This window comes from Heterodontus francisci, chromosome 32 (assembly GCF_036365525.1).
Source record: "Heterodontus francisci isolate sHetFra1 chromosome 32, sHetFra1.hap1, whole genome shotgun sequence".
NCBI classification, from domain to species: domain Eukaryota; kingdom Metazoa; phylum Chordata; class Chondrichthyes; order Heterodontiformes; family Heterodontidae; genus Heterodontus; species Heterodontus francisci.
In genome coordinates, this window is record NC_090402.1 from 7,763,489 (window position 1) to 7,788,580 (window position 25,092).

The 25,092-nt window shown below is 47.0% G+C and overlaps 1 protein-coding gene across 1 annotated transcript in view; it reads left to right on the forward strand.

Annotated features, from left to right (window-relative positions):
- Window positions 1–25,092, forward strand: part of LOC137347600 (laminin subunit gamma-3-like) — a 77,406-nt gene that overhangs the window by 22,419 nt on the left and 29,895 nt on the right. Inside the window, exons 4-13 of the mRNA XM_068012144.1 lie at window positions 9,031–9,197; window positions 10,748–10,936; window positions 11,819–11,936; window positions 13,488–13,586; window positions 15,240–15,376; window positions 16,932–17,048; window positions 18,268–18,451; window positions 19,771–19,883; window positions 20,278–20,490; window positions 24,202–24,390. Coding sequence (XP_067868245.1) covers window positions 9,031–9,197; window positions 10,748–10,936; window positions 11,819–11,936; window positions 13,488–13,586; window positions 15,240–15,376; window positions 16,932–17,048; window positions 18,268–18,451; window positions 19,771–19,883; window positions 20,278–20,490; window positions 24,202–24,390 — 1,526 coding nt within the window. The remainder of the gene's footprint in view (window positions 1–9,030; window positions 9,198–10,747; window positions 10,937–11,818; window positions 11,937–13,487; window positions 13,587–15,239; window positions 15,377–16,931; window positions 17,049–18,267; window positions 18,452–19,770; window positions 19,884–20,277; window positions 20,491–24,201; window positions 24,391–25,092) is intronic.

A 25,092-nucleotide genomic window follows, 5' to 3' on the forward strand; every position in this document is an offset into this window, starting at 1 on the left:
ACTGAGCCACGTCAGGAGACATTATGACAGGTGACCAAAAGCCTGGTCAAAGAGGTCAGTTTAAAGGAGTGTCTTAAAGGAGAAAAGAGATGTTTAGGACAGGAATTCCAGAGCCTCAGGCAAATGGCTTCACCTAATCTTCAGATCTGCTGAATGATCTGAGTCGGTGTCTCTTTTCCACCTTCAGTGCACACGATGCTTAGTGAATTCACTCACAGTAACACTCACAGTACAGTCATGAATTCAGAGGAATGATACCAGAACTGAGAGGTTATAAACTCTCAGGAAAGACTGAATGGGCTGGGGCTCTTTTCTCAACAAGAGAAGACTGAAGGATGACCCATTAGAGTGCTTTAAAGTTATGATGCAGTTTGATAGAGTGTCGGGGAGGAGACCAGAACTAGGGGCCATAAATATAAAACAGTCACTAATAAATCCAATAAGGAACCAGAGAGTGGTGGGAATGTGGAACTCGCTACCACAGGGAGTGGTTGAGGTGAACAGTATAGATGCATTTAAGCGGAAGCTGGATAAACACACGAGGGAGAAAGGAATAGAAGAGTATGTTGATAGGGTGAGATGGGGAGGAGGCTTGTGTGGAGCAGAAACACCAACACGGAGTAGTTGGGCTGAATGACCTGGTTTTTTCTGCCGTAAACACTATCTAATTCACCAGCTTTTTAGCTGGGAGATGAACCCTGAACTACATAAGTAGATACAAAGTGTAGATTGTTTTTTATTCATTTGTAGGATGTGGGTGTCGCTGGCCAGGCCAGCATTCATTGCCCATCCCTAATTGCCCTTGAACTGAGTGGCTTGCTGGGCCATTTCAGAGGGCAGTTAAGAGTCAACCACATTGTTGTGGGTCTGGAGTCACATGTAGGCCAGACCAGGTAAGAATGGCAGATTTCCTTTCCTAAAGGACATTAGTGAACCAGATGGGTTTTTACAACAATCGACAATGGTTTTGTGGTCATTAGACTAGCTTTTTAATTCCAGATTTATTAATTGAATTCAAATTCCAGCTTCTGCCGTGGTGGGGTTCGAACCTATGTCCCCAGAGCATTAGCCTGGGTGCTGGATTACTAGTCCAGCAGATTGTGTTTGCCACTGGCAAAAGCGGTGGAAAACTAAAAATTCCAAATTTTAAAGCATTGGCTACACATTCCAGTTCCACTCTCATTGCCATGTTTGCCCTGTGTCCCAGTGTTGCCAACCCTCCTGGATTGGCCTGGAGCTCTCCAGGAAGGTTAATCTTCTGAGGGAGACTGGCAGTTGGGTTGGTGATGACAGTGGGAACGTTCAGCACTGGCCTTTCAAACTCGAGGCCAGGGGGCAGCCTGGGACAAGACCAGGGGTGGACTCCGAGGCACCTCGGATCTTAAATATTCTGGTTCCTTGTGTTGGATGAGAACAGCCTCATGGAGTGCGGCTAAACCCAGTGGATGCTCTTCAGGATTTTTGACCAGCTTCTAGATAACCAGGCCGGCTGGAACACCGCCTACAGGCGGCTGGATGGTAATCAGCTGGAGTCTGTCCCTCTCGGCCAATATCAGATCCAGATGTGAATGCCAAACATGTGGGAAACAGGCTCGACAGGGAGGCTGGTCGGGATGTTTGTGGCTAGTTGGGAGAATCCTCATAAACTCTCTCTCTGTCTCTTTCACTGTCGTTTGCACGATTTTGCTGTCTCTTTAATCTGTCTGTCAGTGTCTTTTTCTGTGTTTTGTGCTCTGTTTTGCAGTCTTTGTCACTGTCTCTCTCCCTCTCTCTCTTACTTGCTCTCTCTGTCTCTGTCTCTCTGTCTATCTCTATCATTGCATGCATTTCTTTCTTTGCATTTCTCTTTCTCTCTCTGCTATCTGTCCGTGTATGTGTCTCTGTCTCTTTTTCTCTGTCTCTCTCTCATTATTTCTTTCTTGTTCACTCTTTTTTCTCCCTCCTTCCCTTCCTCTGTTCCCCCTCTCTTTCTCTCTGTCCCTCTTGGTTCGTTTCTTGGTTCCCTCCCTTTCTCTCTCTTTCCTTCCCTCTATTTATCTCTCAGACAGATCAGATTATTCTCACCACATCAAAGCAGCCGTGTGACCCAAGCCACTGACACAAACATTCTTTAAAGCTCTGCTGATGCAGGCAGTGGGACAAACAAAACATTTTTAATCCCTTACCAGGCTTCTCAGTAACAGGATGGTGGGTCTGCAGATTAATAGGCACATTGCTGCTTTCAGAACTTTGTTGTCGATAGTGGCCTCTCGACACTCTGCTTGATGGCCTCACTTCATTGATGGCTACATGGCTGTCATTCTTCATTTATTTCAAAGCCTGAGGTGAAAGGGAAGCTGGCAGTTGTCGTATGTTGAACCGCTTTGCAAAGTGCCGATGTGCCATGCAGAATGCCCAGTAACCAGCACCACAATATAATTTGTCTCTCAGGAGGTTCCTGGGGCCAGGTCAATAAAGGCATTTTGTAAACTATCTGGTTCTCTATTCGAACCTCGAACTGGTACTCAGGAGAGTGGGGGAGGGGTGGGGGGGCGGGTGGGGGGAGAGGAGATTTTGGTTGGGGTGGGGGAGGGAGAGTGTGGTTTGCGGGGGTGATGGTGGTGGTCGGGATGGGCTCACTTATGAATGACCTGTCTCTTCCCCTGTCCTTTTGGACTTCCTTCCACCACTCCCATTGGCCTGGAACTCGCCACCTGGTGGATTGGATGAAGAGTGATATTGATATCGTCCAGTGAAGTCTATGATTTTCCAAAGTCTTCTCATCGAGAATCCTGACCCTAGACACAGATTTCTATCCGAGCAATGTCGATGACTATTCCTGACTGCGACATCTGACCTGAGGGTCAAATCCCCAGTGGGCAATACTGAGTTGCAACAGTAAACGTCTTCCCCTTGTGAGTGTGTTCCTGAGTTCACCTGACAATTCAACCAAGAAAAATCTTCTCACCTTTGTTTACACAGTTGGCCACGGGAATAAATCTCGGCTACAGGAGATGCGGGGTTAACGGGTCGAACTGCTCTTGCAGGATGTCTGTCATCTTAGTGTTTTTTTTTGTTTCCCATTGAGTTGTCAGCTGTGGCTCCGTGAGTGAGGTGATGCATTTTGGGGGAACTAACAAGGCAAGGGAATATACAATGGATGGTAGGACCGTAGGAAGTACAGAGGGTCAGAGGGACCTTGGTGTACTTGTCCATAGATCACTGAAGGCAGCAGCACAGGTAGATAAGGTGGTTAGGAAGGCATATGGGATACTTGTCATTATTAGTGAGGCATAGAATATAAGAGCAGGGAGGTTATGATGGAGCTGTATAAAATGCTAGTTAGGCCACAGTTGGAGTACTGTGTACAGTTCTGGTCACCACACTATAGGAAGGATGTGATTGCAATGGAGAGGGTGCAGAGGAGATTCACCAGGATGTTGCCTGGGCTGGAGTATTTCAGCTATGAAGAGAGACTGAAAAAGCTAGGGTTGTTTTCCTTCGAGCAGAGAAGGCTGAGCGGGGACCTGATTGAGGTATACAAAATTATGAGGGGCATTGATGGGATAGATAGGAAGAAGCTTTTTCCCTTAGCGGAGGGATCACTAACCAGGGGGCATGGATTTAAGGTAAGGGGCAGGAGGTTTAGAGGTGATTTGAGGAAAAACTTTTTCATCCAGAGGGTGGTTGGAATCTGGAACACACTGCCTAAAGGGGTGGCAGAGGCAGGAATCCTCACAATGTTTAAGAAGTATTTAGATGAGCACTTGAAACGCCATAGCATACAAGGCTATGGGCCAAGTGATGGAAAATGGGATTAGAACAGATAGGTGCTTAATGGCCGGCACAGACACAATGGGCCGAAGGGCCTGTTTCTGTGCTGTATGACTCTTGCCTCTGAGTCAGGAGGATGTGGATTAAAGTCCATCTTCAAAGATTTGAGCACAGATTGAGGGAGTGCTGCACTGTTGGAGGTATTGTCTTTTAGGTGAGACGTTAAACTGAGGCCCCATCTGCCCTTGCAGGTGGACGTAAAAGATCCCAAGGCACTATTTTGAAGAAGAGCAGGGGTGTTCTCCCCACTGTCCTGGCCAATATTTATCTCTCAAACAAACATCATTAGCTTGGATAGAGGATTGGCTAACCAACAGAAAACAGACAGTCGGGATAAATGGGTCTTTTTCTGGTTGGCAAGATGTAACTAGTGGGGTGCCACAGGGTTCGGTCCTCGGGCCCCAACTATTTACAATCTATATTAATGACTTGGATGCAGGGATAGAAAGTACTATAGCCAAGTTTGCAGATGACACTAAAATAGGTGGGATAGGAAGTTGCAATAAAGAAATAAGAAATTTACAAATGGATATGAGTAGGTTAGGTGAATGGGCCAAAATTTGGCAGATGGAGTTTAACGTGGATAAGTGTGAGGTTATCCATTTTGGTCGGAAGAATAGAAAGGCAAATTGTTATCTAAATGGAGAGAAACTTCAGAGTGCTTCAGTGCAGAGGGATCTGGGTGTCCTCGTGCATGTATCGCAGGTACAGCAGGTAATAAGGAAGGCAAATGGAATTTTGGCATTTATTGCTAAAGGAATAGAGTATAAAAGTAGGGAAGTGTTGCTGCAACTGTACAAGGCATTAGTGAGACCGCACCTGGAGTATTGCGTACAGTTTTGGTCCCCTTACTTGAGGAGGGATGTAGTTGCATTGGAGGCAGTTCAGAGGAGGTTCACTAGATTGATTCCAGGGATGAGGGGTTTGTCTTATGAAGTGAGATTGAGCAGGAGGAGATAGACAGATATTTAATTAGTAATGGGTTGAAGGGTTATGGAGAAAGGGCAGGAAACTCGAGTTGAGGCCGAGATGAGATCAGCCATGATCGTATTGAATGGCAGAGCAGACTCGAGGGGCTGAATTGCCTACTCCTGCTCCTAGTTCTTATGTTCTTATGTAAAACAGATTATCAGGTCAACTGTTTTATTGCTGCTTGTGGGATCATGCTGTGTACAAATTTCCCCACATTACAACAGTGACTATGCTTCAAAAATACTTTAAAGTGCTTTGAGATGTCCCAAGGCTGTGAAAGGCAATATATAAAATCAAGTCTTTCTTTAGAAATAAAGGTTAGATTATCCGAATGTTAATTTTAAGATTACCGTTCTGTTCTTCACAGCAAAATGATTCTCTCTCACATCAATGCATCAACTCGGTTCTTGGCCAGCTGTTAAACATCTGGTTCTTTGAATCCTGACTTTGGGATTGAAATGATTTCCACCCATGACAGCTGGAAGCAATCTTTCCTTGCTCTGCTCCATTGGTCTGTGCTGTTGCAAGTTCCTGTCTAATTATTCTCCACATTTTATCTTCAGTGTTGTCTCCTAAGAGAGTTTGGGGATTGAAGTCCATTCATGAGGATGGGATAGCACGAAATTATAGTGATACGGTGAATAGGAAGGCAGACTAATAGCAACAGGTGGAGGCCATTCAGCCCCTCCAGCCTGTTCTGCCTTTCAACTAGATCATGGCTGATCTGTATCATAACTCCATCTACCCACCTTGGCTCTCTAACCCTTAACCCCCTGACCCAGCAAGGGTTGGGAGCGATGTTATCGATCTCAGTTTTGAAATTTTCAATTGACCTCCAGCCTCAACAGCTTTTGGGAGAGAGAGTTCCGGATTTCCACTCCCCTTTGTGTGAAGCAGTTTTTCCTGACATCACTCCTGAATGGCCTGGTTCTAATTTTGAGGTTTTCCCCCTTGTTCTGGACTCCCCCTCCCCCAAGCAGAGGAAATAGTTTCTCTCTATCTACCCGATCAAACCCTTTAATCATCTCCAACCCCTCAATTCAATCACCTCTTGATCTCATATCTTCAAAGGAATACAAGCCTAGTCCGTGCGACCTGTTTTCATATTTTAACCCTTTTAGCCCAGGTATCGTTCTGGAGTATCTGCTCTGCACTCCCTCCAAAGCCAATATATTTCTCCTGAAGTGCAGGGCTCAGAACTGAACACAGTTTCTCCAGATGGGGTCTGACCAGAGCTTTCTATAAACTATAACATCGTTCCCAATCCTTGATATTCCAGCTCCCTGTGAGGTAAAGACCAACATTCCATTAGCCTTTTAAAATTATTTCTGCACGTGGTCCCCTAAATCTCTCCACTCTTGTGCTGTTCCTGGCTTCTCACCAGTTAGAAAATACCACAGTCAACGTCCATGAGGACATTCAGTCTGGTCCATGGACCTTCTAGAATCTTCTTGCACTGCAGACCTTCTAGAGAGCCAATTGGCTCTTGGAAGCCTTCCAGCTATCAGGCTAGCAGCATGTGATCCATGGATTTAAAATCTGTTCAGTTTTATAGAAAGGCTTTGAGCTTGAAGTAAATTATGTAGATTTTATTTTTAACACACCTTTTTAGACATAAGACATAATTGCAGTTTTGTTTTGAAATGACTGAAGCAGTATGTGGATGGCCCTACTAGAGAAGGGGCTACACTCGACCTCCTCTTAGGAAATGAGGATGGGCAGGTGGTTGATGTGTCAGTGGGGGAGCACTTTGGGACCAGTGACCATAACTCTATTAGCTTCAAGATAGTGATGGAAAAGGATAGGACTGGTCCTCAGGTTGAAGTCCTAAATTGGGGGAAGGCTAATTTCCATGGCATCAGACAGGGACTCTCAAAGGTTGAATGGGAGAGGCTGTTTACAGGAAAAGAGACGTCTGGCAAGTGGGAGGCTTTTAAAAGTGAGATAGGAAGAGTTCAGGGCCGGCATGTTCCTGTTAGATGGAAGAGCAAGGCTGGCAAGTTTAGGGAACCTTGGTTGACGAGGGATATTGAGGGTCTGGTGAGGACAAAGAAGGAGGCATATGTCAGGTGTAGGCAGCTGGGATCGAGCGAGTCTCTCGAGGAGTATAGGGGATGTAGGAGTACACTTAGGAAGGAAATTAGGAGGGTGAAAATGGGCCATGAGATTTCCCTGGCAGATAAGATAAAGGAGAACCCTAAAAGATTCTATAAGTATATTAAGAATAAAAGGGTAGCTAGGGAGAGAGTAGGTCCCCTTAAGGATCTATGTGTGGAGCCACGGGAAATGGGCGAGGTCTTAAATGAGTACTTCTCGTCTGTATTTACCGTGGAGAAGGTCATGGAAGCTAGTGAGTTAAAGGGAGGGAACACCGATATCCTGGAGCATATCAACATTACGGAGTACTGTGTGCAGTTCTGGTCGCCGCACTACAGGAAAGATGTGATTAAGCTAGAGAGGGTGCAGAAAAGATTCACAAGGATGTTGCCTGGTTTGGAGGGCTTGAATTATAAAGAGAGATTGGATAGGCTGGGTCTGTTTTCCCTGGAGAGAAAGAGGCTGAGAGGGGACATGATAGAGATATATAAAATTATGAGAAGCATAGATAGGGTAGATAGCCAGAGTCTATTTCCCATGGTAGGGGTGACTAAAACTAGAGGGCATAGTTTTAAGGTGAGAGGGAGGAGGTTTAAAGGGGATCAAAGGAGTAAATTTTTCACACAGAGAATAGTGGGTATCTGGAATGAGCTGCCAGAGGAGGTGGTGGAGGCAGGAACAGTAGCAATATTTAAGAGGCATCTGGACAGGTACTTGAATGAGCAAGGCATAGAGGGATATGGAATTAATGCAGGCAGGTGGGATTAGTATAGATAGGCATTATGGTCGGCATGGACGCGGTGGGCCGAAGGGCCTGTTTCTGTGCTGTATGATTCTATGACTGCAGTCTCGGTTTCATGAAACTTTGGAAATTCCTCATTGATCAGTGAGATACTGACATGGGTATTCCCTTTTTGGGACAGTGTGGGCAGGAGATCCCCAACTGGTGGATTTGGTGCCTGAGGTGGGATCCCTTGCTTGTAACTAACGCTCGTTTTTGGGAGTTAATAAACGGGCAAGTTCCAAAAGACATTCTGTCGTCAAAAGGGTTTTACTGCAGAGTGTGTGGGGTGAGGGGGCTTGTGCCACCTTCCGCTCCTGTTGGCCAGGGAACGTTGAGTGGCATCAATGAAGACTTGCTGAGAGGCTGGGAATTGGGAGCGAGTGGGTACAGTTACCTATAGCCAGCCAGGCACCAGACTCCCAGCCTGTGGTCCTGGCTGGATTGTAAACTAGCGATTCCAGCGTTGAGGAGAGATTCTCTCCACACTCAGTGAAGGGAAATTGTAAACATGCTTGTCAGTTTGTGATCTTCTAGCAGCCCTCGTGAAGCGTCGTATCTCCTGTGCCGCCAGTTCTCCTGTTGGTAAAGCATGGCTCAAACTGGGATCTTGCTTGAGATTACCAAAAGGAAGAGGCCAGTAAACAGACTGCAAATAACCGTGTCTGCCAGCTGTGGGTAGTGCTCTCACCTCTGAGTTAGAAAGTTTTAATCACTCCACCACTGGCGCCCATGTCTTCTAATGCCAAGGCCTTAAGCTCAGGAATAACTTCCCTACACCTTTCCACCTCTCCACCTCGCTTTCCTCCTTTACGACACTCCTTAAAACCTACCTCTTTGACCACAAGCTTTTGGTCATCTGACCTAATATCTCCTTATGTGGCTCGGTGTCATATTTTGTTTTATAACGCTCCTGTGAAGCACCTTGGGAAGTTTTACTACATGCTATACAAATACAAGTTATTGATGTTTGCCCTGGGTTCAAATCCCACTCCAGAGACTTGAGCCCAGAATCCAGGTTGACACTCCCAGTGCAGGACTGAGGGAGTGCTGCACAGTTGGAGGTCTTGTCTTTCGAATGAGATGTTAAACCGAGGCCCAGTCTGCCCTCTTGTGTGGATGTAAAAGATCCCATCGCCACTTCCACACCCCCCTCTACCAACATCGCTAACACAGATTATGTGGTCATTATCACATTGTGGGAGCTTGCTGTGCGCAAACTGACTGTTGCGTTTCTTACATTACAACAGTGACTACAGTTTCAAAAAAAAAGTACTTAATTGGCTGTAAAGCACTTTGGGATATCCCGAGGTGGTGAAAGGCGCTATAGAAATGCAAGTCTTTCATTCCTGTGGTTGTGTTTTCAGGTGCAAATGCAATGGCCATGCCAGCGAGTGTGTAACCAACAACCTGGGCAGGCTGGTGTGTAACTGCCAGCACAACACCACTGGCGTGGACTGCGAGAGGTGTCGGCCATTTTTCCACGACAGACCATGGGCACGTGGATCCTCGCTGACTGCAAATGAATGTCTCTGTAAGTATCATAGCTTAGACTTCTGACTGTTTGTAACGGCCGTCAGACTGCATTGCCATGCGGGTAGCTTACTGGGTATTGTTGTTTCTCCTCTTGTTCTTGATTTCCACCCCCTCCACCAGAGGAAATGGTTTCGACTCGATCAAATCCTTCAAACACTTTAAACGACTCAATCAGATCTCAAACTCCTAAACCCAGAGGAATACAAGGCAAGTTAATTTTTTTTAAATCCATTCATTCATGGGACTTAAGTGTCACTGGCAAGAGCAACATTTATTGCCCATCCCTAATTACAACATACGGATGTAAGAATTAGGAGCAGGAGTAGGCCATTCGGCCCCACAAGCCTGCTCCGCCATTCAACAAAGTCATGGCTGATCTGATTGTGGCCCCTCAACTCCACTTTCCTGCTGGTCCCCCATAACCCTTTACTCCCTTGGACAGTAAAATCTGTCTAACTCAGCCTTCAATATATTCAGTGACCCAGCAAGTCATTGCTGTCCAGGGAAGAGAATTCCAAAGATTACTGACCCTCTCAGAAGAAGAAATTACTCCTCATTTCTGTCTTAAATGTGAGACCTCCTTAATTTGAAACTGTGCCCCCTAGTTCTAGATTCCCCTGATGAGGCGAACCATCCTCTCAGCATCTACCCTGTCAAACTCCCTCAGAATCTTATATGTTTCAATCAGATTACCACTCATTCTTCTAAACTGTCCTTGAGAAGGTGGTGGTGGGCCGCCTTCTCCAACCGCTGCAGTCCATGTGGGGTAGGTACATCCACAGTGCTGTTAGGAAGGGAGTTCCAGGATTTTGACCCAGCGACAGTGAAGGAACGGCCGATATAGTTCCAAGTTAGGATGGTGTGTGGCTTGGAGGGGAACTTGCAGGTGGTGGTGTTCCCATGCATCCGCTGTCCTTACCCTTCTAGGTGTGGGTTTGTATTTGGAAGGTGCCCATAAAGAAACCCAGTTGCTATTATTTGCCCTGCCTGGTTGAATGCTTAAATTCCAGTAGGTGCCCTCCCCTCACCCCATTCCCCCCATCGATGGGGAGTACACGAGCTGCACCAATGACCCACTGATCTTCAAAGACCTTGGTGAAGAGGACGGGGTTGCCAACTCTGGTTGGCTTTTTCCTGGAGGTTTCTCTTGCCTTGAACTGCTGTGTCCCCCCTCCTACTCTCCAGCCATTGGTTGCCCAGTTTGCTGCGTTTCCCCAGAAAGCCGACTGGGATTTGCTCGACAGTTGTTTGGAACTGCCTTTTTCCTGTCTTCAATATTTTTATAACTAATTAACATAAACTATGGAAAGGAAATGAAATAGAAGATACATCCAGTCACTCGAACCAGCACCCTGGAGACTCCAGGGCAATGCTGAAGGGTTGGTAATCCTGAGCAGAGAGGCAGGCGGGACTTCTGTTCCGCTAGATGCGTGAGGTGGACACTTGGGAATTTTATCTGGCACAGATGTTGGAAGTGTACAGTCTGGATTAACGACCATTGGTAATGAAATGAGCCCTAATGATTCATTAATCATTGCCTTGCCCTAGCTTGCAACTGCAGCGGGAGATCGGAACAATGTTCCTTTAACATGGATCTGTACCGCAGGACTGGACATGGAGGACAATGCCTGAACTGCAGGGATAACACAGCAGGATCTCACTGCGAGAGATGCAAGGAGCACTTTTACAGAAGCAATGCTGATGAGCCCTGCCAACCCTGCAGCTGTAACCTCATGGGTGAGTGACAAAGATGCCTTTATATGTGTGTGTGTGTGTGTGTTTCTGTTGGGGGACATGGGGAGAGTGAGGGAGTGGGGGGCTCGGTGTATCCCAGTCCAGAAGCGCGTGTAAGCCTGAAATAGTTCCTGAGGTAGATGGAGTGATGAGAGATTTCAAAGTGAGGACTGGAATGTTGATGTTGATATCTGGTGCTGCGGGGGATGTTACATCTGGTAATCAGGGTACATTGACCTTGAAGCTCAGTTTAAAATCCGGTGATGTGACAGAACATGATGGGGCTGGGAATCTTTTCTCTAGAAATGAGAACACTGAGGGGTGACCCAATAGAAGCCTTTATTATTACGAAAGGGTTTGATAGGGTAGACACAGAGATGTTTCCACTTGTGGGAGAATCTAAAACTAGGGGCCATCAATATAAGACAGTCACTAATAAATCCAATTGGGAATTCAGGAGAAACTTCTTTCCCCAGAGAGTGGTGAGAATGTGGAACTCGCTACCACAGGGAGTGGTTGAGGTGAATAATATAGATACACTTAAAGCTGGATAAACACACGAGGGAGAGAGGGGTGGGAGGAGGCTCGTGTAGAGTATTAAGACTGAAGTGAATGGCCTGTTTCTCTGCTGTCTATTTTATATAATGTAATTTTCACCATGAAGTCTTGGTGGTGACCTGGGGGAGGGGATTGCCTGCACATTGGAGATTCCCCCCCCCCCCCAGCCCCTGGATTCCACTTGTGTAATAGATGTGATCCACCCCGAAAGTTTAATCATCCAAGCTGCGGATGTGAAAATGACTCCCAATATTTCACGGGCTGAGACTGGCTTGTGCTGTGTATAAGGTAACCAGGGACTGATGGGTCTGTTCCTTGTACCCACAGGGTCACTGAGTTTGCAGTGTGACCAGAACGGAGACTGTATCTGCAAATCAACTGTCACCGGGAAGAAATGTGACCAGTGCCAGCGGGGGCATCACTCGCTGTCAGAGGGAGGCTGCAGGTAATTAGTTTGGGTTTGGGAGGGACATGGTACGAGCACAGAGTGCACACAGCACAGAAGGAGGCCATTTGGCCCATCATGTCTGTACTAAGTCTTTGAAAGAGCTATCCAGTTAGTCCCACCTCCTTGCTCTTTGCACATTACCCTGCAAACCTTTCACCTTTTGAAAAGTTCCCTTTTGAAAGTTACAACAACTCTCAGAGTAAAAAAAAAATCCCCTCATCTCACCCTCTGGCTCCTTTTACCAATGACCTTAAATCTCTGTCCTCTGGTTATTGACCCTCCTGCCACTGGAAACAGTTTCTCCTTATTTACTCTGTCAAAACCCTTCCTGATTTTGAACACCGCTGTTAAATCTCCCCTTAACCTTTCTCTGCTGTAAGGAGAACAATCCCAGCTTTTCCAGTCTCTCCACATAAATGAGGTCACTCATCCCTGGTACCATTCTGGAAAATCTCCTCTGCATTCTTTTAAAGTCCTTCCTTCGTCCCTAACATGTAGAGCCCAGAATTGGACACAGTACTCCAGCTGAGGCCGAACCAGTGATTTATAAAGGATACCTTCCTTGTTTTAGTACTATGTGCCTCTGTTTATAAAGCTACCATATGCTCAGCATTTGTCGATACCTCTGATTTATTTAACTTGGGGCTTTACCTGATTATTCCAAACAGTATGAAACAGCATTTTGATTAGTTGAACTGTAATCCCTCTCCTTGTGACCACCTGTCATTTTGTAAAGCCAAATGCCAATGTATTCTAACATGCAAACAGAGTAATATTGGCTGTCCTCCCCCGCTGGGTGTGTATGTCCACCACGCTTCTTGTGCCTCTCGCCAATCAGGACTGTGACAAGTCATGTCCTTTCTTTGCTGATCCCACAGGTTTACATCCTTTCCCCCCTCCCTCCCCACTCAACCATCAATGGTACAGCCTACGGCCATCATTCCACCACCTCCCCCCACCCACTTCACCATCAATGGTACAGCCTACGGCCATCATTCCTCCCCACTTCACCATCAATGGTACAGCCTATGGCCTTCATTTCCCCCCCCCACCACCCCCCCCTTACATCATCAATGGTACATCCTATGATCATCATTCCCCCTATTCCACCATCAGTGGTACAGCCTATGGCCATCAATCCCCCCACTCACCATCAATGGTACAGCGTACGGCCATCATTCCCCCCGCTTCACCATCAATGGTACAGCCTATGGCCATCATATCCCCCCCCCCCCGCTCCATCATCAATGGTTGAACTTTCAGCCATCACACCCCACCATCCAATCTCTTCTATCTGGAAAAGGAGGCCATTCGGCCCATTGTGTGTGCAGACTCTTTGAAACAGTCGTTGAATTAGTCCCGCTGCCCTCTTTGGTGTGTGTTTGTTGTATTTGGGGTTGTGGTCTGGTTCTGCACGTAGTATTTTGCACCAGTGAGCAATTTGCCCCCTTCGGTTATTGCTTGGGGTGGGTATGGAGTGGGGAAGAGTCTCTGTAAAACAGTCTGTGGGTGGGCTCTGAGCGCTGAGTAAAACCCATCTCTTTTCAGACAGTGTGCGTGCCGGCCTGAAGGCAGTGTTGGCGACTGTGATCCAATCAATGGAGAGTGTACCTGCAAACATAACGTGGAGGGAGCGGTGTGCCACAGGTCAGTCAGACTGTCTGGGAGGCTCGTGAACCGGTTTTCAAGGTCCAGAGGAAAGCTACAAGAATGTGTGTGTGTGTGTGCGCGTGTTCTAGCTAGAGTCCCAAAGGGCCACAGGCATCTCTGTCCATTAGGGAGAGACAGATTGGTAATGTATAGCTTGAGGGTCACCACTGCTCAAGTGTGGGGCAAGGCCAGGAGGCAGGCCTCCGTCAGCTATTGCAGCTGGCATGGGGATTTAACCCATGGTGTGGGCATCGTTTTGTACTACACTCTAGCCATCTAGCCAACTGGGCCCTCAATGCGACAAGAATGATTCCTAGCTTAAAGAACCTCAGCTGCTCAGATAGTTGCAGGAAGCTTGGTCTAGTTACTCTCGAGCAGCGTAGACTGAGAGGAGAAATGATAGAGGTTTATAAAATCACAAAAGGTCTGGAAAACATACATATTGAGATGTTATTCTGCACCGTTTAATGACAACAGCTGATTTTTAACCTTGTTGAATTGTGTACAAGTTCAGTCTGTGAGGAAACATTGAGCAGTAAGATTGTTTCTGCATGTTTAGGAAGATAAGTGCTCAGTGTGTTTATAATGTGTGCTGGGTGGACGGCCCCATGGGATGTGGAGGGGGGCGGAATGTGTAAAACATCTGCAGAACCTCATAACTGGTCTCTGATACCACTCTTGTTTACATTTCAGTGCTGACTTACTGTTTTATTCACTCCTGTTGTTTTTTGGTTAGTGTGACACATTCTCACCTCCTGACTCCCCAAAGCCCATTCACCATCTACAAGGCACAAGTCAGGAGTGTGATGGAATACTCTCCACTTGCCTGGATGGGTGCAGCTCCAACAACACTCAAGAAGCTCGACACCATCCAGGACAAAGCAGCCCGCTTGATTGGCACCCCATCCACAAACATTCACTCCCTCCACCACCGACACACAGGGGCGGCAGTGTGTACCATCTACAAGATGCACTGCAGCAACTCCCCAAGGCTCCTTTGACAGCACCTCCCAAATCCGTAACCTCTACCACCTAGAAGGACAAGGGCAGCAGATGCATGGAACATCACCACCTGCAAGTTCCCCTCCAAGTCACACACCATCCTGAGTTGGAACTATATCGCCGTTCCTTCACTGTCGCTGGTTGAAAATCCTGGAACTCCCTTCCTAACAGCACTGTGGGTGTACCTACCCCGCATGGACTGCAGCGGTTCAAGAAGGCAGCTCACCATCACCTTCTCGAGGACAATTAGGGATGGGCAATAAATGCTGTCTTAGCCAGCGAGGCATTCATCCCATGAATGAATATTTAAAAATTCATAACATTTTACAGTGCACACATTGAACATCAAATGTTCAACTCCCCACATACACCTTCAACAGGATCAACTCCAATTACATTAGTATAACAGTACACCCCAACACTAGTGATGTTGCTGGACACTGCCCTGGTTGGGTTATGTTGTGTGGATGGGGTGGAATGGCTGTGGTGTTGATAATGGAAATTGCTGAGCAGTGTCAGTACCTGTTGGGTTTCAATGATCCTCCTTTTCTGTACTTTAAACTGCTTTTGTTTGCTCAGAGGTGATTACTGAGGAAACTCCTGACTAATTTTTCTTAAATTACAATGATTCTGTTCTTCTTTGATCAGCTGCAAGTCGGGAACTTTCAACTTACAAGCTCACAATCCTCTTGGCTGCATCAATTGCTTCTGTTACGGACACTCAGCGGCTTGTACATCAGCCTCTCAGTTCATTGTTCACCATATAGTGTCGACCTTTCACCAAGGTATCCTTCGCGTTAGTCTGCTAATACTGTCTGACAAGGTAAAAGTGTGAGGTGATTCACTTTGGAAGGAGTAACAGGAATGCAGAGTACTGGGCTAATGGGAAGATTCTTGGTAGTGTAGATGAACAGAGAGATCTTGGTGTCCAGGTACATAAATCCCTGAAAGTTGCCACCCAGGTTAATAGAGCTGTTAAGAAGGCATATGGTGTGTTAGCTTTTATTAGTAGGGGGATCGAGTTTCGGAGCCACGAGGTCATGCTGCAGCTGTACAAAACTCTGGTGAGACCGCACCTGGAGTATTGCGTGCAGTTCTGGTCACCGCATTATAGGAAGGATGTGGAAGCTTTGGAAAAGGTGCAGAGGAGATTTACTAGGATGTTGCCTGGTATGGAGGGAAGGTCTTACGAGGAAAGGCTGAGGGACTTGAGGTTGTTTTCGTTAGAGAGAAGGAGGAGAAGAGGTGACTTAATAGAGACATATAAGATAATCAGAGGGTTGGACAGGGTGGATAGTGAGAGCCTTTTTCCTCGGATGGTGATGGCAAACACGAGGGGACATAGCTTTAAGTTGAGGGGTGATAGATATAGGACAGATGTCAGAGGTAGTTTCTTTACACAGAGAGTAGTAGGGGCGTGGAACGCCCTGCCTGCAACAGTAGTAGACTCGCCAACTTTAAGGGCATTTAAGTGGTCATTGGATAGACATATGGATGAAAATGGAATAGTGTAGGTCAGATGGTTTCACAGGTCAGCGCAACATCGAGGGCTGAAGGGCCTGTACTGCGCTGTAATGTTCTATGTTCTATGTTCTGAACTGTCTCAGTTGTGGGCACACGCTCCTTTGAGTCAGGGGGTCTAGGTCTCATCGAAAAGACAGCACCTCTAACAGCATGGTGCTCCCTCAGTACCGGCACAGTGGCGCAGTGGTTAGCACCGCAGCCTCACAGCTCCAGTGACCCGGGTTCAATTCTGGGTACTGCCTGTGTGGAGTTTGCAAGTTCTCCCTGTGTCTGCGTGGGTTTCCTCCGGGTGCTCCGGTTTCCTCCCACATGCCAAAAGACTTGCAGGTTGATAGGTAAATTGGCCATTATAAATTGCCCCTAGTATAGGTAGGTGGTAGGGGGATATAGGGACAGGTGGGGATGTGGTAGGAATATGGGATTAGTGTAGAATTAGTATAAATGGGTGGTTGATGGTCGGCACAGACTCGGTGGGCCGAAGGGCCTGTTTCAGTGCTGTATCTCTAAACTAAACTAAGTGCGGCCCCTCCGACAGTTCAGGGATCTCTCAGTTACTGCACTGGGAGTGCTGGCCTGGGTTTTGCTTTCTGGAGCAGAACTTGAACCCATAACCCTCTGATTCAGAGGCGTGAATATTGCCCACTGAGCCATGGCTGACTCCTGTCCAACTTGAGGACAGCAAAGGCTGTATTACCCTGGAGTCCAATTAAAATACATTTAGACGATGTGAGGCTTCCATTCTGTCACTCATGAAATCGAAGCTATGTTCAGGTAGACGGCACTGCAACCTTTAACCCTGTCCGGATTTTTCCGTAGACACTGACGATTGGCGAGGACAGAATCTGGATGGAGGGGAATCTCCACTTTCCTGGGAGAATGAACGGATAAGTCTGTTTCTAGAGAATGGGGAATGGAAATATTTCATTGCTCCAGGTAAGTGCTAAGCAATATGCTTAGAGCTTTAAAGAACTAAACACACACTGCCCAATATATGCTCTATAATTGTAATGAGTGTATCTCCCAAGGTGTTTTGCTGATGGATAGTTGGGTGCTCGGCGTACTGTCCCTGTAAGACCGTTGTTGAGATACTTCCAGTGGGAGATCTTCAGGTTAGTTGGAGATGAATTGCTGTGGCCCAGGGAGGTTTGTCTCTAGATTGGCGGATCTTTGTAAACCTCCTTAGAGCCAGAAGCCAACAGAATCGAGGAGCAAATAGCCAGCTTTCTCATTTGTTCTATTTTTATTTGGAAGATTTGTTTTATGGTGACTTGCAGATGATAGCTCAGTCAATACAACAACAACTTACATTTATGTGGAAAAACGTCCCAAGGTGTTTCACAGGAACGTAAACTGACAAGAATTTGATTCTGAGCGACATAAAATGAAATCAGGACAAGTGACTAAAAGCTTTGTCAAAGAGGGTGGTTTTAAGGAGGAGAGAGAGGTGGAGAGGTTTAGGGAGGGAATTGCAGAGCTTAGGGCCCAGGCAGCTGAAGGCACGGCCGCCAATGGTGGAGCGATTAAATTCGGGAATGCTCAAGACGCCAGAGTTGGAGGAGCGCAGAGATCTCGGAGCATTGTGCTGCTGGAGGAGGTCACAGAGATAGGGAGGGGCGAGGCCGTGGAGGGATTTGAAAATGAGGATGAGGATTTTAAAATCGAGGTGTTGCCGAACTGGGAGCCAACGTAGGTCAGCGAACATTGGGTGATGGTGGACTGGACCTGATGCGAATTAGTTATGGGCAGCAGAGTTTTGGATGAGCTCAGACTGATGTAGGGTGAGGATGGGAGGCGGCCAGGAGTGTGTTGGAATTGATGAGTCTAGAGGCAACGAAGGCCTGGATGAGGGTTTCAGCCGCAGATGAGCTGAGGCAGGGGCAGATTCGGATGATGTTACAGAGGTAGAAGTAGGTAGTCTTGGTGACGGTGTGGGTATGCAGTCAAATATGGCACCAAGGTTTTGAGAGTTGCCAGGAAGAGGGATGGAGTCGGTAGCTAGGGAGCAGAGTTTGTGGTGGGGCTGAAGATAATGTTTTGTTGGAGGAATCTTCTGCTTATCCAATCCATAAAGATTCAGGCACTACTTTTGCCATCCTTAATTTTGGTTTCAATAATCCAACTCAATGCCTTGAATAATTCCCTCTTGTTTCAGCAAAGTTCCTGGGGAACCAGCTGCTCAGCTACGGACAGAACCTCTCCTTCATTCTCCGTGTGGAAAGTGAGGAATTACCATCCTTCAACCTGATTCTGGAAGGTTCTGGAATGCACGTCTCTGCTTCTGTTACTCCACAGGTGCAGAACGACACATTTCCCCGGGAACAGGCCGTCACCTTCATGTGAGTCGCTCGTGAATCCTTCGAATTGTTGGAACTCCCAGCGCTGAGGCCTGTGATTGGTGTAGGGGGGCTTAATTAATTTAACAGTTCTGAAATTTATTGGAATGCTTAAAATCTTGCCTCTGGTGTTGGGATTTATTTAAATGATCTATTGTAGGTTTGGCTTGTAGAAGCGAAGGGCATTTTTGTTGATATCTTTTATGGAAATATACAGCGCAGGAGGGAGCCCATTGGGCCCATCCTACCTGTGCTGGCTCTTTGAAAGAGTTGTCCAATTAATCCCACTCTTCCCCCCCCCCCCCACCCCCCATCTCGCTCTGTCCCCATAGCCCTGCAAATGTTTTCTTTTCAATTATTTATTCAATTCCCTTTATAAAGTTACTATTGAATTTGCTTCCACCGCCCTTTCAAGCAACGCGTTCCAGATCACAACAACTCACTGTGTGAAAACATTCTCCTCATCTCCCACTCTTTTACCAATTACCTTAAATCAATGCCTCTGGTTTTTAACCTTCCTGCCACTGGGAACAGTTGCTCCTTAGAGGGACTGTTAAATTTCCCCTTAACCTTCTCTGCCCTAAGGGATCTTCCTTATTGGGACTTTGGGCACTTGCTCATTGTGTTTCTGAATGTTTGGCGATACAATCTTGTCGAGCCGTCCCTGTCTAATTTAACAGTCGTCTTGGAAAGAGGCGGCTTATTGAGGCAAATGGTGAATGGGATGGAAGAGGTAGATTCAGAATATTACTTCAAACTATATTGAGAGAGTAAGACAAGAGGACACCAGGACAAATCAGGACTGACCATCACATACAGAGTGACCAATATGTAGGATGAGCTCTAGGGAGAGCATAAAGGCCATTTGGCCCTTTGAGCCTGCTCCTCCATTCAACAGGATTACGGCTGATCTTCTACCTCAACTCCACATTCCCGCATTATCCCCATATCCCTTAATCCCCTCACCACCCAAAAATCTATCGACTTCTGTCTTGAATATACTCAGTGACTGAACATCCACAGCTCTCCGGGGTAGAGAATTCCAAAAATTCACAACCCTCTCCTCATCTCAGTCCTAAATGGCCAACCCCTTATTCTGAGACTGTGACCCTGTGTTCTAGATTCCCCAGCCAGGGGAAACATTTTCTCAGCATCTACCCTGTCAAGCCCCTTAAGAATTTCATATGTTTCCATGAGATGGGAAGGGAGTGAAACCCTGGAGTCATTTAAGAAGCAGCTGGACGATCTTGGGGTGACTCTGCATGGATGTGCGATTGTCTCATAAACGTTATTTAAGTGACTCTGCACTTCCTTCCTCACAGACTACATGAAGCAGAGGACGGCTTTCAGACCCCACCCCTGTCCAGTTTCCAGTTTCAGCAGCTCCTGTCCAACCTCTCCGCCATGAAGCTGGGCAGCGTGGGGAGCTTTCCATGTAAGTGAGCTTCATCCTGATCTGGGATGTGTGTGCGCGCGTGTGTCTGTGCAGTCAAAAGGTTCTGAGTTCAAGTCCCTCTCCGGAGACTTGAGCACAAACATCAAGGCTAACACTCCGGTGCGATACTGAGGCGACAGTCTTTTGCACGAGACGTTGAACCGAGGCCCCGTCTGTCCTCTCAGGCAGATGTGAAAAAAATCCCGTGGCACTTTCTCGGAGAACAGCAGGGGAATTCTCCCCGGTGTCCTGGCCAATATTTATCCCACAATCAACGTCATCAAACTTGGGATGTCTGGTGGTCATGAAAGGCGCTATACAAATGCTTTCTTTCTTATCCGTGTTACATCATCAAGTCCTCTGATTGCTCTCTGTGTTTTCTGCTGTGTTGCAGTTCACCTCACGGAAGTTACCTTGGTTACAGCCCAGGCCGGCCTGTCGCCCCGTGCAGCCTGGGTGGAGGAGTGCATGTGTCCTGAAGGCTACATCGGACAGTTCTGTGAGTTCTGCGCCCCGGGTTACAAGCGAGAATTCCCCTTTGGCGGGCCACTGACTCTCTGCATCCCCTGTACCTGTAACCAGCACGGAACCTGCAATCCCGACTCAGGTCTGTATTTAGCGTCTTTCCCTCCAGTGATTCATGCTTCCATTTTAGTCTCTGCTGCTTTCATTTTCAATTGCAAGCACAGAAATGCAAGGAGAGGAAGCCATTTGTCCCATCGTACACTGGGATTATCGACTATGACCCCGTTGCTCTTTCCCTGTACCTTTTTATAATATTTTTTCTTGAAGTGTTGGGGCTTAAGCAAGCCGACAGTCCTGAGGGAGTGCTGCACTGTCGGAGGTGCCGTCTTTCGGATGAGACATTAAACCAAGGCAGCGTCTGCCCTCTCAGGTGGATGTAACAGATCCCTTGACACTATTTTGAAGAAGAGCTGGGGAGTTCTCCCTAGTGTCCTGACCAATATTTATCCCTGAACCAACATCACTTTTAAAAAAAAAGAGATATGGGATCTTGCTGTGCTCAAAGTGGCTGCTTTATTTCCCACATTACAGCAGTGACTGCACTTTGGAAAAAATACTTCAAAGACTATAGAGCACTTTGGGACATGCTGAGGTCTTGAAAGACATTGATTCTGAATTTCCTCTGAGGACTGTGACTGATGTCTTCAGTAGCCTCATGTGGAAATGTTTTCACATAAAGATTATTGGAATATAGAACACAAAGCATCTCTCCTTCTCTACTTCCAGGACTAGCATGAATTTAAGGCTTTTATCATCTCAATTCACCAGTCGGTTGAAGTAATCCTTCCCTCTTTCGTCAGTCAAAGCCTTTGCGAATAGTGGGCATTTTGCCCTGATTTCCCCACTTTAACCTGCTCTGTAAACATCAACCGAGTTCTCCAAGTTTCTCATTTTAACTACTGTTAAAATTTAGACCATCAAGGACCGAGAAACCTGATGAGGCAGTGCCAGCTTTGCAGGCGTAAAACGGGTGTCATTATGGTGTGCAGCCTCCGCGGGTGTGCGTTCTGTGCCATATTGGTTTCGGCAACAGAAGAGGTATCTGGGCCCATGCCAGAAATAGGCATTCGACCCTTTGTGTATGCCAATGGGGGAGGGACCTCATGCCTGTTTGATGCCCCCTTTACCAAATTGGTTTGTCCTGAGCACAACCCACGGCGGGATTCATGAGGCCTAACCAGTGGTTCTTAAAGGCTGCCACACAACGGTAACTTACCTGAGTCTGGGAGATGCTCGACATCAAATTCATGACTCACTCCCCGATATCACTCCTCCTGCTCACTCCCAATTGGATGAGGGAGTGGAGGTGGAGGCTAACTTGAAGAGGGAATCGGGGTGGGAGTGAGCTGACCAAGGAAAGGGCAATTGGTCGGAGTGTTCAGCCCAGCACCCAGTCTTCAGTGGTGTATCTGAGGGGTGTTGGAGGGGACCACAGTCCTTTAAACCCATTTCCTCTGCTCTCATAACACCAAGTTGACCCTTAGGACCAAGCTGATGGTTTATAAAGCCTGTGTTCTCAGCACCTTGCTGTATGGCAGTGAAACATGGGCGACTTACAGCTACAAGGAAAAGAAGTTCAATAATTTCCATTTCTGCTGTCTGCGGTGCATTATGGGTATATCCTGGCAGGACAAAATCTCAAATGTGACAGTCCTCTCAAAGGCAGAGCTCCCAAGTGTGTTGGCACTAATTAAACAGAGGGGGCTTCGGTGGATCGGGCAGGTCCGCAGGATGGAAGACAGTCACATACCCAAGGACCTTCTGTATGGTGAGGCAGCCGGGGCCAGACGACCAGTGGGGCGCCCAAAGCTCCACTTCAAGGTTGCTTTCAAGTGTGACATGAAGGCCTTAAATGTCAACTGTCGCACCTTGGGAGTCAATAGTTGGTGAAAGAGGGAAATGGCAACACATCTTGTGGACTGGTGTGCATGACCACGATGACCAGTTGGTACAGCAGCTTGGCAACAGACACCAACAGCACAAACAACAACTCACAGCATCACTTGGCAGCTTCACGTGCTGCATTTGCAGCAGAACCTGCCTCTCAAGGATTGGCCTTCACAGCCATCAGCAAAGGTGCACCAAGAGAAGACACCCCACCTAAATGGATTGTTTGCTGTGTGTCCATCATCTTTTGTAGATGGAAAGATGCCAACCAATCATGGGTCAGTCTGCACTGTGGTTGAGGCTGTTATTTATCGAGTCTATCTGACTACTTGTGATTGGAGCTCCAACACAGCCCCGCTCTTCATTACAGTCTCAGAACCTCTTCAACATGATTTCCCCCCTCACTCGACCCCAGAGGCTCCTTCACACTCAACGCATGCAAACAAATATCTGGTTCCACTGAAATGACGTTTTTCTGCAATTTATTTACTCTCATGTTAAATGCAAGTGTAATGTGGAGCTTGTCTAATAACTGGGCAAAGCAACATCCTTTCGTCTTTTAATGGAGTGTGGGTCCCGCTGCTCAGCTGAGCATCAAACTGTTGATTAGGAGGGAAATATTTGGAAGAGTTTGTGAGAAAACAAATATTTTTCTTTGTAAAACGAGTGAATTTTGAAGATAGCTGCTTTTTACAATAATAATAAAACCAAAAAGTGTCGGAAATACTCAGCAGGTCTGGCAGCATCTGTGGAGAGCGACCTAGAGTTAACGTTTTCAGGTCAGTGACCTTTCGTCAGAACTTGCTTTTTACAATACTTTGTAACACACTGTGTGTTACTCCATTGCAGCAGTGCTGCTGTAGGATAGCTGTTGCATCCCTTTAAGGCCACAAGGTGTCAGTCCTGGGCCTTGCTGAGGTCAGTTAGAGGTTTTATTTTATTTTTATTTAGAGATACAGCACTGAAACAGGCCCTTCGGCCCACCAAGTCTGTGCTGACCATCAACCACCCATTTATACTAATCCTACACTAATCCCATGTTCCTACCACATCCCCACCTGTTCCTCTATTCCCCAATTTACCTATCAACCTGCAAGTCTTTTGGTGGTGGGAGGAAACCAGAGCACCCGGAGGAAACCCACGCAGACACAGGGAGAACTTGCAAACTCCACACAGGCAGTACTCAGAATTGAACCCAGGTCGCTGGAGCTGTGAGGCTGCCTTGCTAACCACTGCGCCGCCCTGCTCTTCAGCAGATCTTCAGGTCAATTAGAGGTTAATTGCTCTTCGGCAGATCTTCAGGTCAATTAGAGAGGAAGGGTCATTGACCTGAAACGTTAACTCTGTTTCTCTCTCCTCAGATGCTGCCAGACCAGCAGAGTATTTCCAGCACTTTCTGTTTTTATTTCAGATTTCAAGCAATATTTTGCTTTTGTTGTGGACATTAATTGCTCTTAGGCTAATCTTTAAGAGTAATTAACCCCTAATGGACTAAGAGAGATTAGCAGGCCAATTAGAGATTAATTGTTCTTTGGCAGAACTTTCGGTCAGTTGGAGGTTAATTTCTCCGGTTGATCTTCAGGTCAATTAGAGGACAGACAGAAACTATCGGGACATAACTGGCTTTTTTGAACTTTTAGTGCATCTTAAGTGTGGCTGAGCAATTTTCATGTGTGACACTGTGATGCCTGAAGTGTGACAGACACGGTGATATTTCTGCAAATTGCCGTGTGGTGCTATGTATTTGTGATTTGTCACTAATTTTTATTTAAGACCTGGTATGAATCAGTGTTCCCTGAAGGTTTTACTCGCTGAACTGTTATCACCCGTGAAGTTTTGAACACAGGGTGTGGACTGTGTGCCTCATCTCTCTGTCCTGTCACATTGGATGTTTTTTGACTTGTAGGCATCTGCCAGTGTGTGCACAACACCAATGGGACCTCCTGTGAGTACTGTGCAAGCGGTTACTATGGCAACCCGTTCCGGGGCAGGTACAACGATTGCAAGCCTTGCCCATGCCCTGGTCAGTCCAATTGTGCCATGGTAGAAGAGACGAAAGAAGTGATCTGCACCGACTGTCCCGAGGGACAGACAGGTAACGAGCTGCCTCATTGCTTGACTTCAGCTGCAGATGGGTTGCATTACACTTTCTTCCGGTTATCTCGTGAGTGCTGAACAACACAGGGCAGCAAGTTCCCAGGGTCCCTCCCCATCCGGTTAAAAAGGAACAATTCGTACCTGGGCTTGGGAATGGGGGATAGTAATTAGCCAGAGTTCCCATTCAGAGATCGCCCCCCCCCCCCACCTCCCCCACAACACACTCACACTCTCTCTCACTCACACACACACACACAACTGGGAAGATACGCGTCTGGTTGTCAGGTTTCGGCTTGTCTTGAAGCCTCCCACAGTTGAATTGCCCATTGCCAGTCACTGCAGTTCAGGTTAGAAGGATTGCCAGACGGGCCGGGTATTGGTTATGGACCCTTCCCCGCCTCCCCTTCTCCCTCCTCCTGGTCTTTGTGGAATTGTAACTTATCCAGAAATGCAAGAGGCAAAATTGGATACAGTTATGGAACTGGTCAAGCAACTTCGAGGCCAGAGGTTCAAATCCCACTGTCGCAAGTTATGAAACCTGGTCAGCAAAAAGAAACACCACGATTGCGTAGAAACCCAATAGGAGAGAGAGCCTCACATCGCTATCTGGTTGGGCCGACACGTGACACCAGGCACAGACCATGTGCTGGACTCTAATGTCCTCTAACAAGCCGCAATTGCCTAATGCGGCTCACCACCT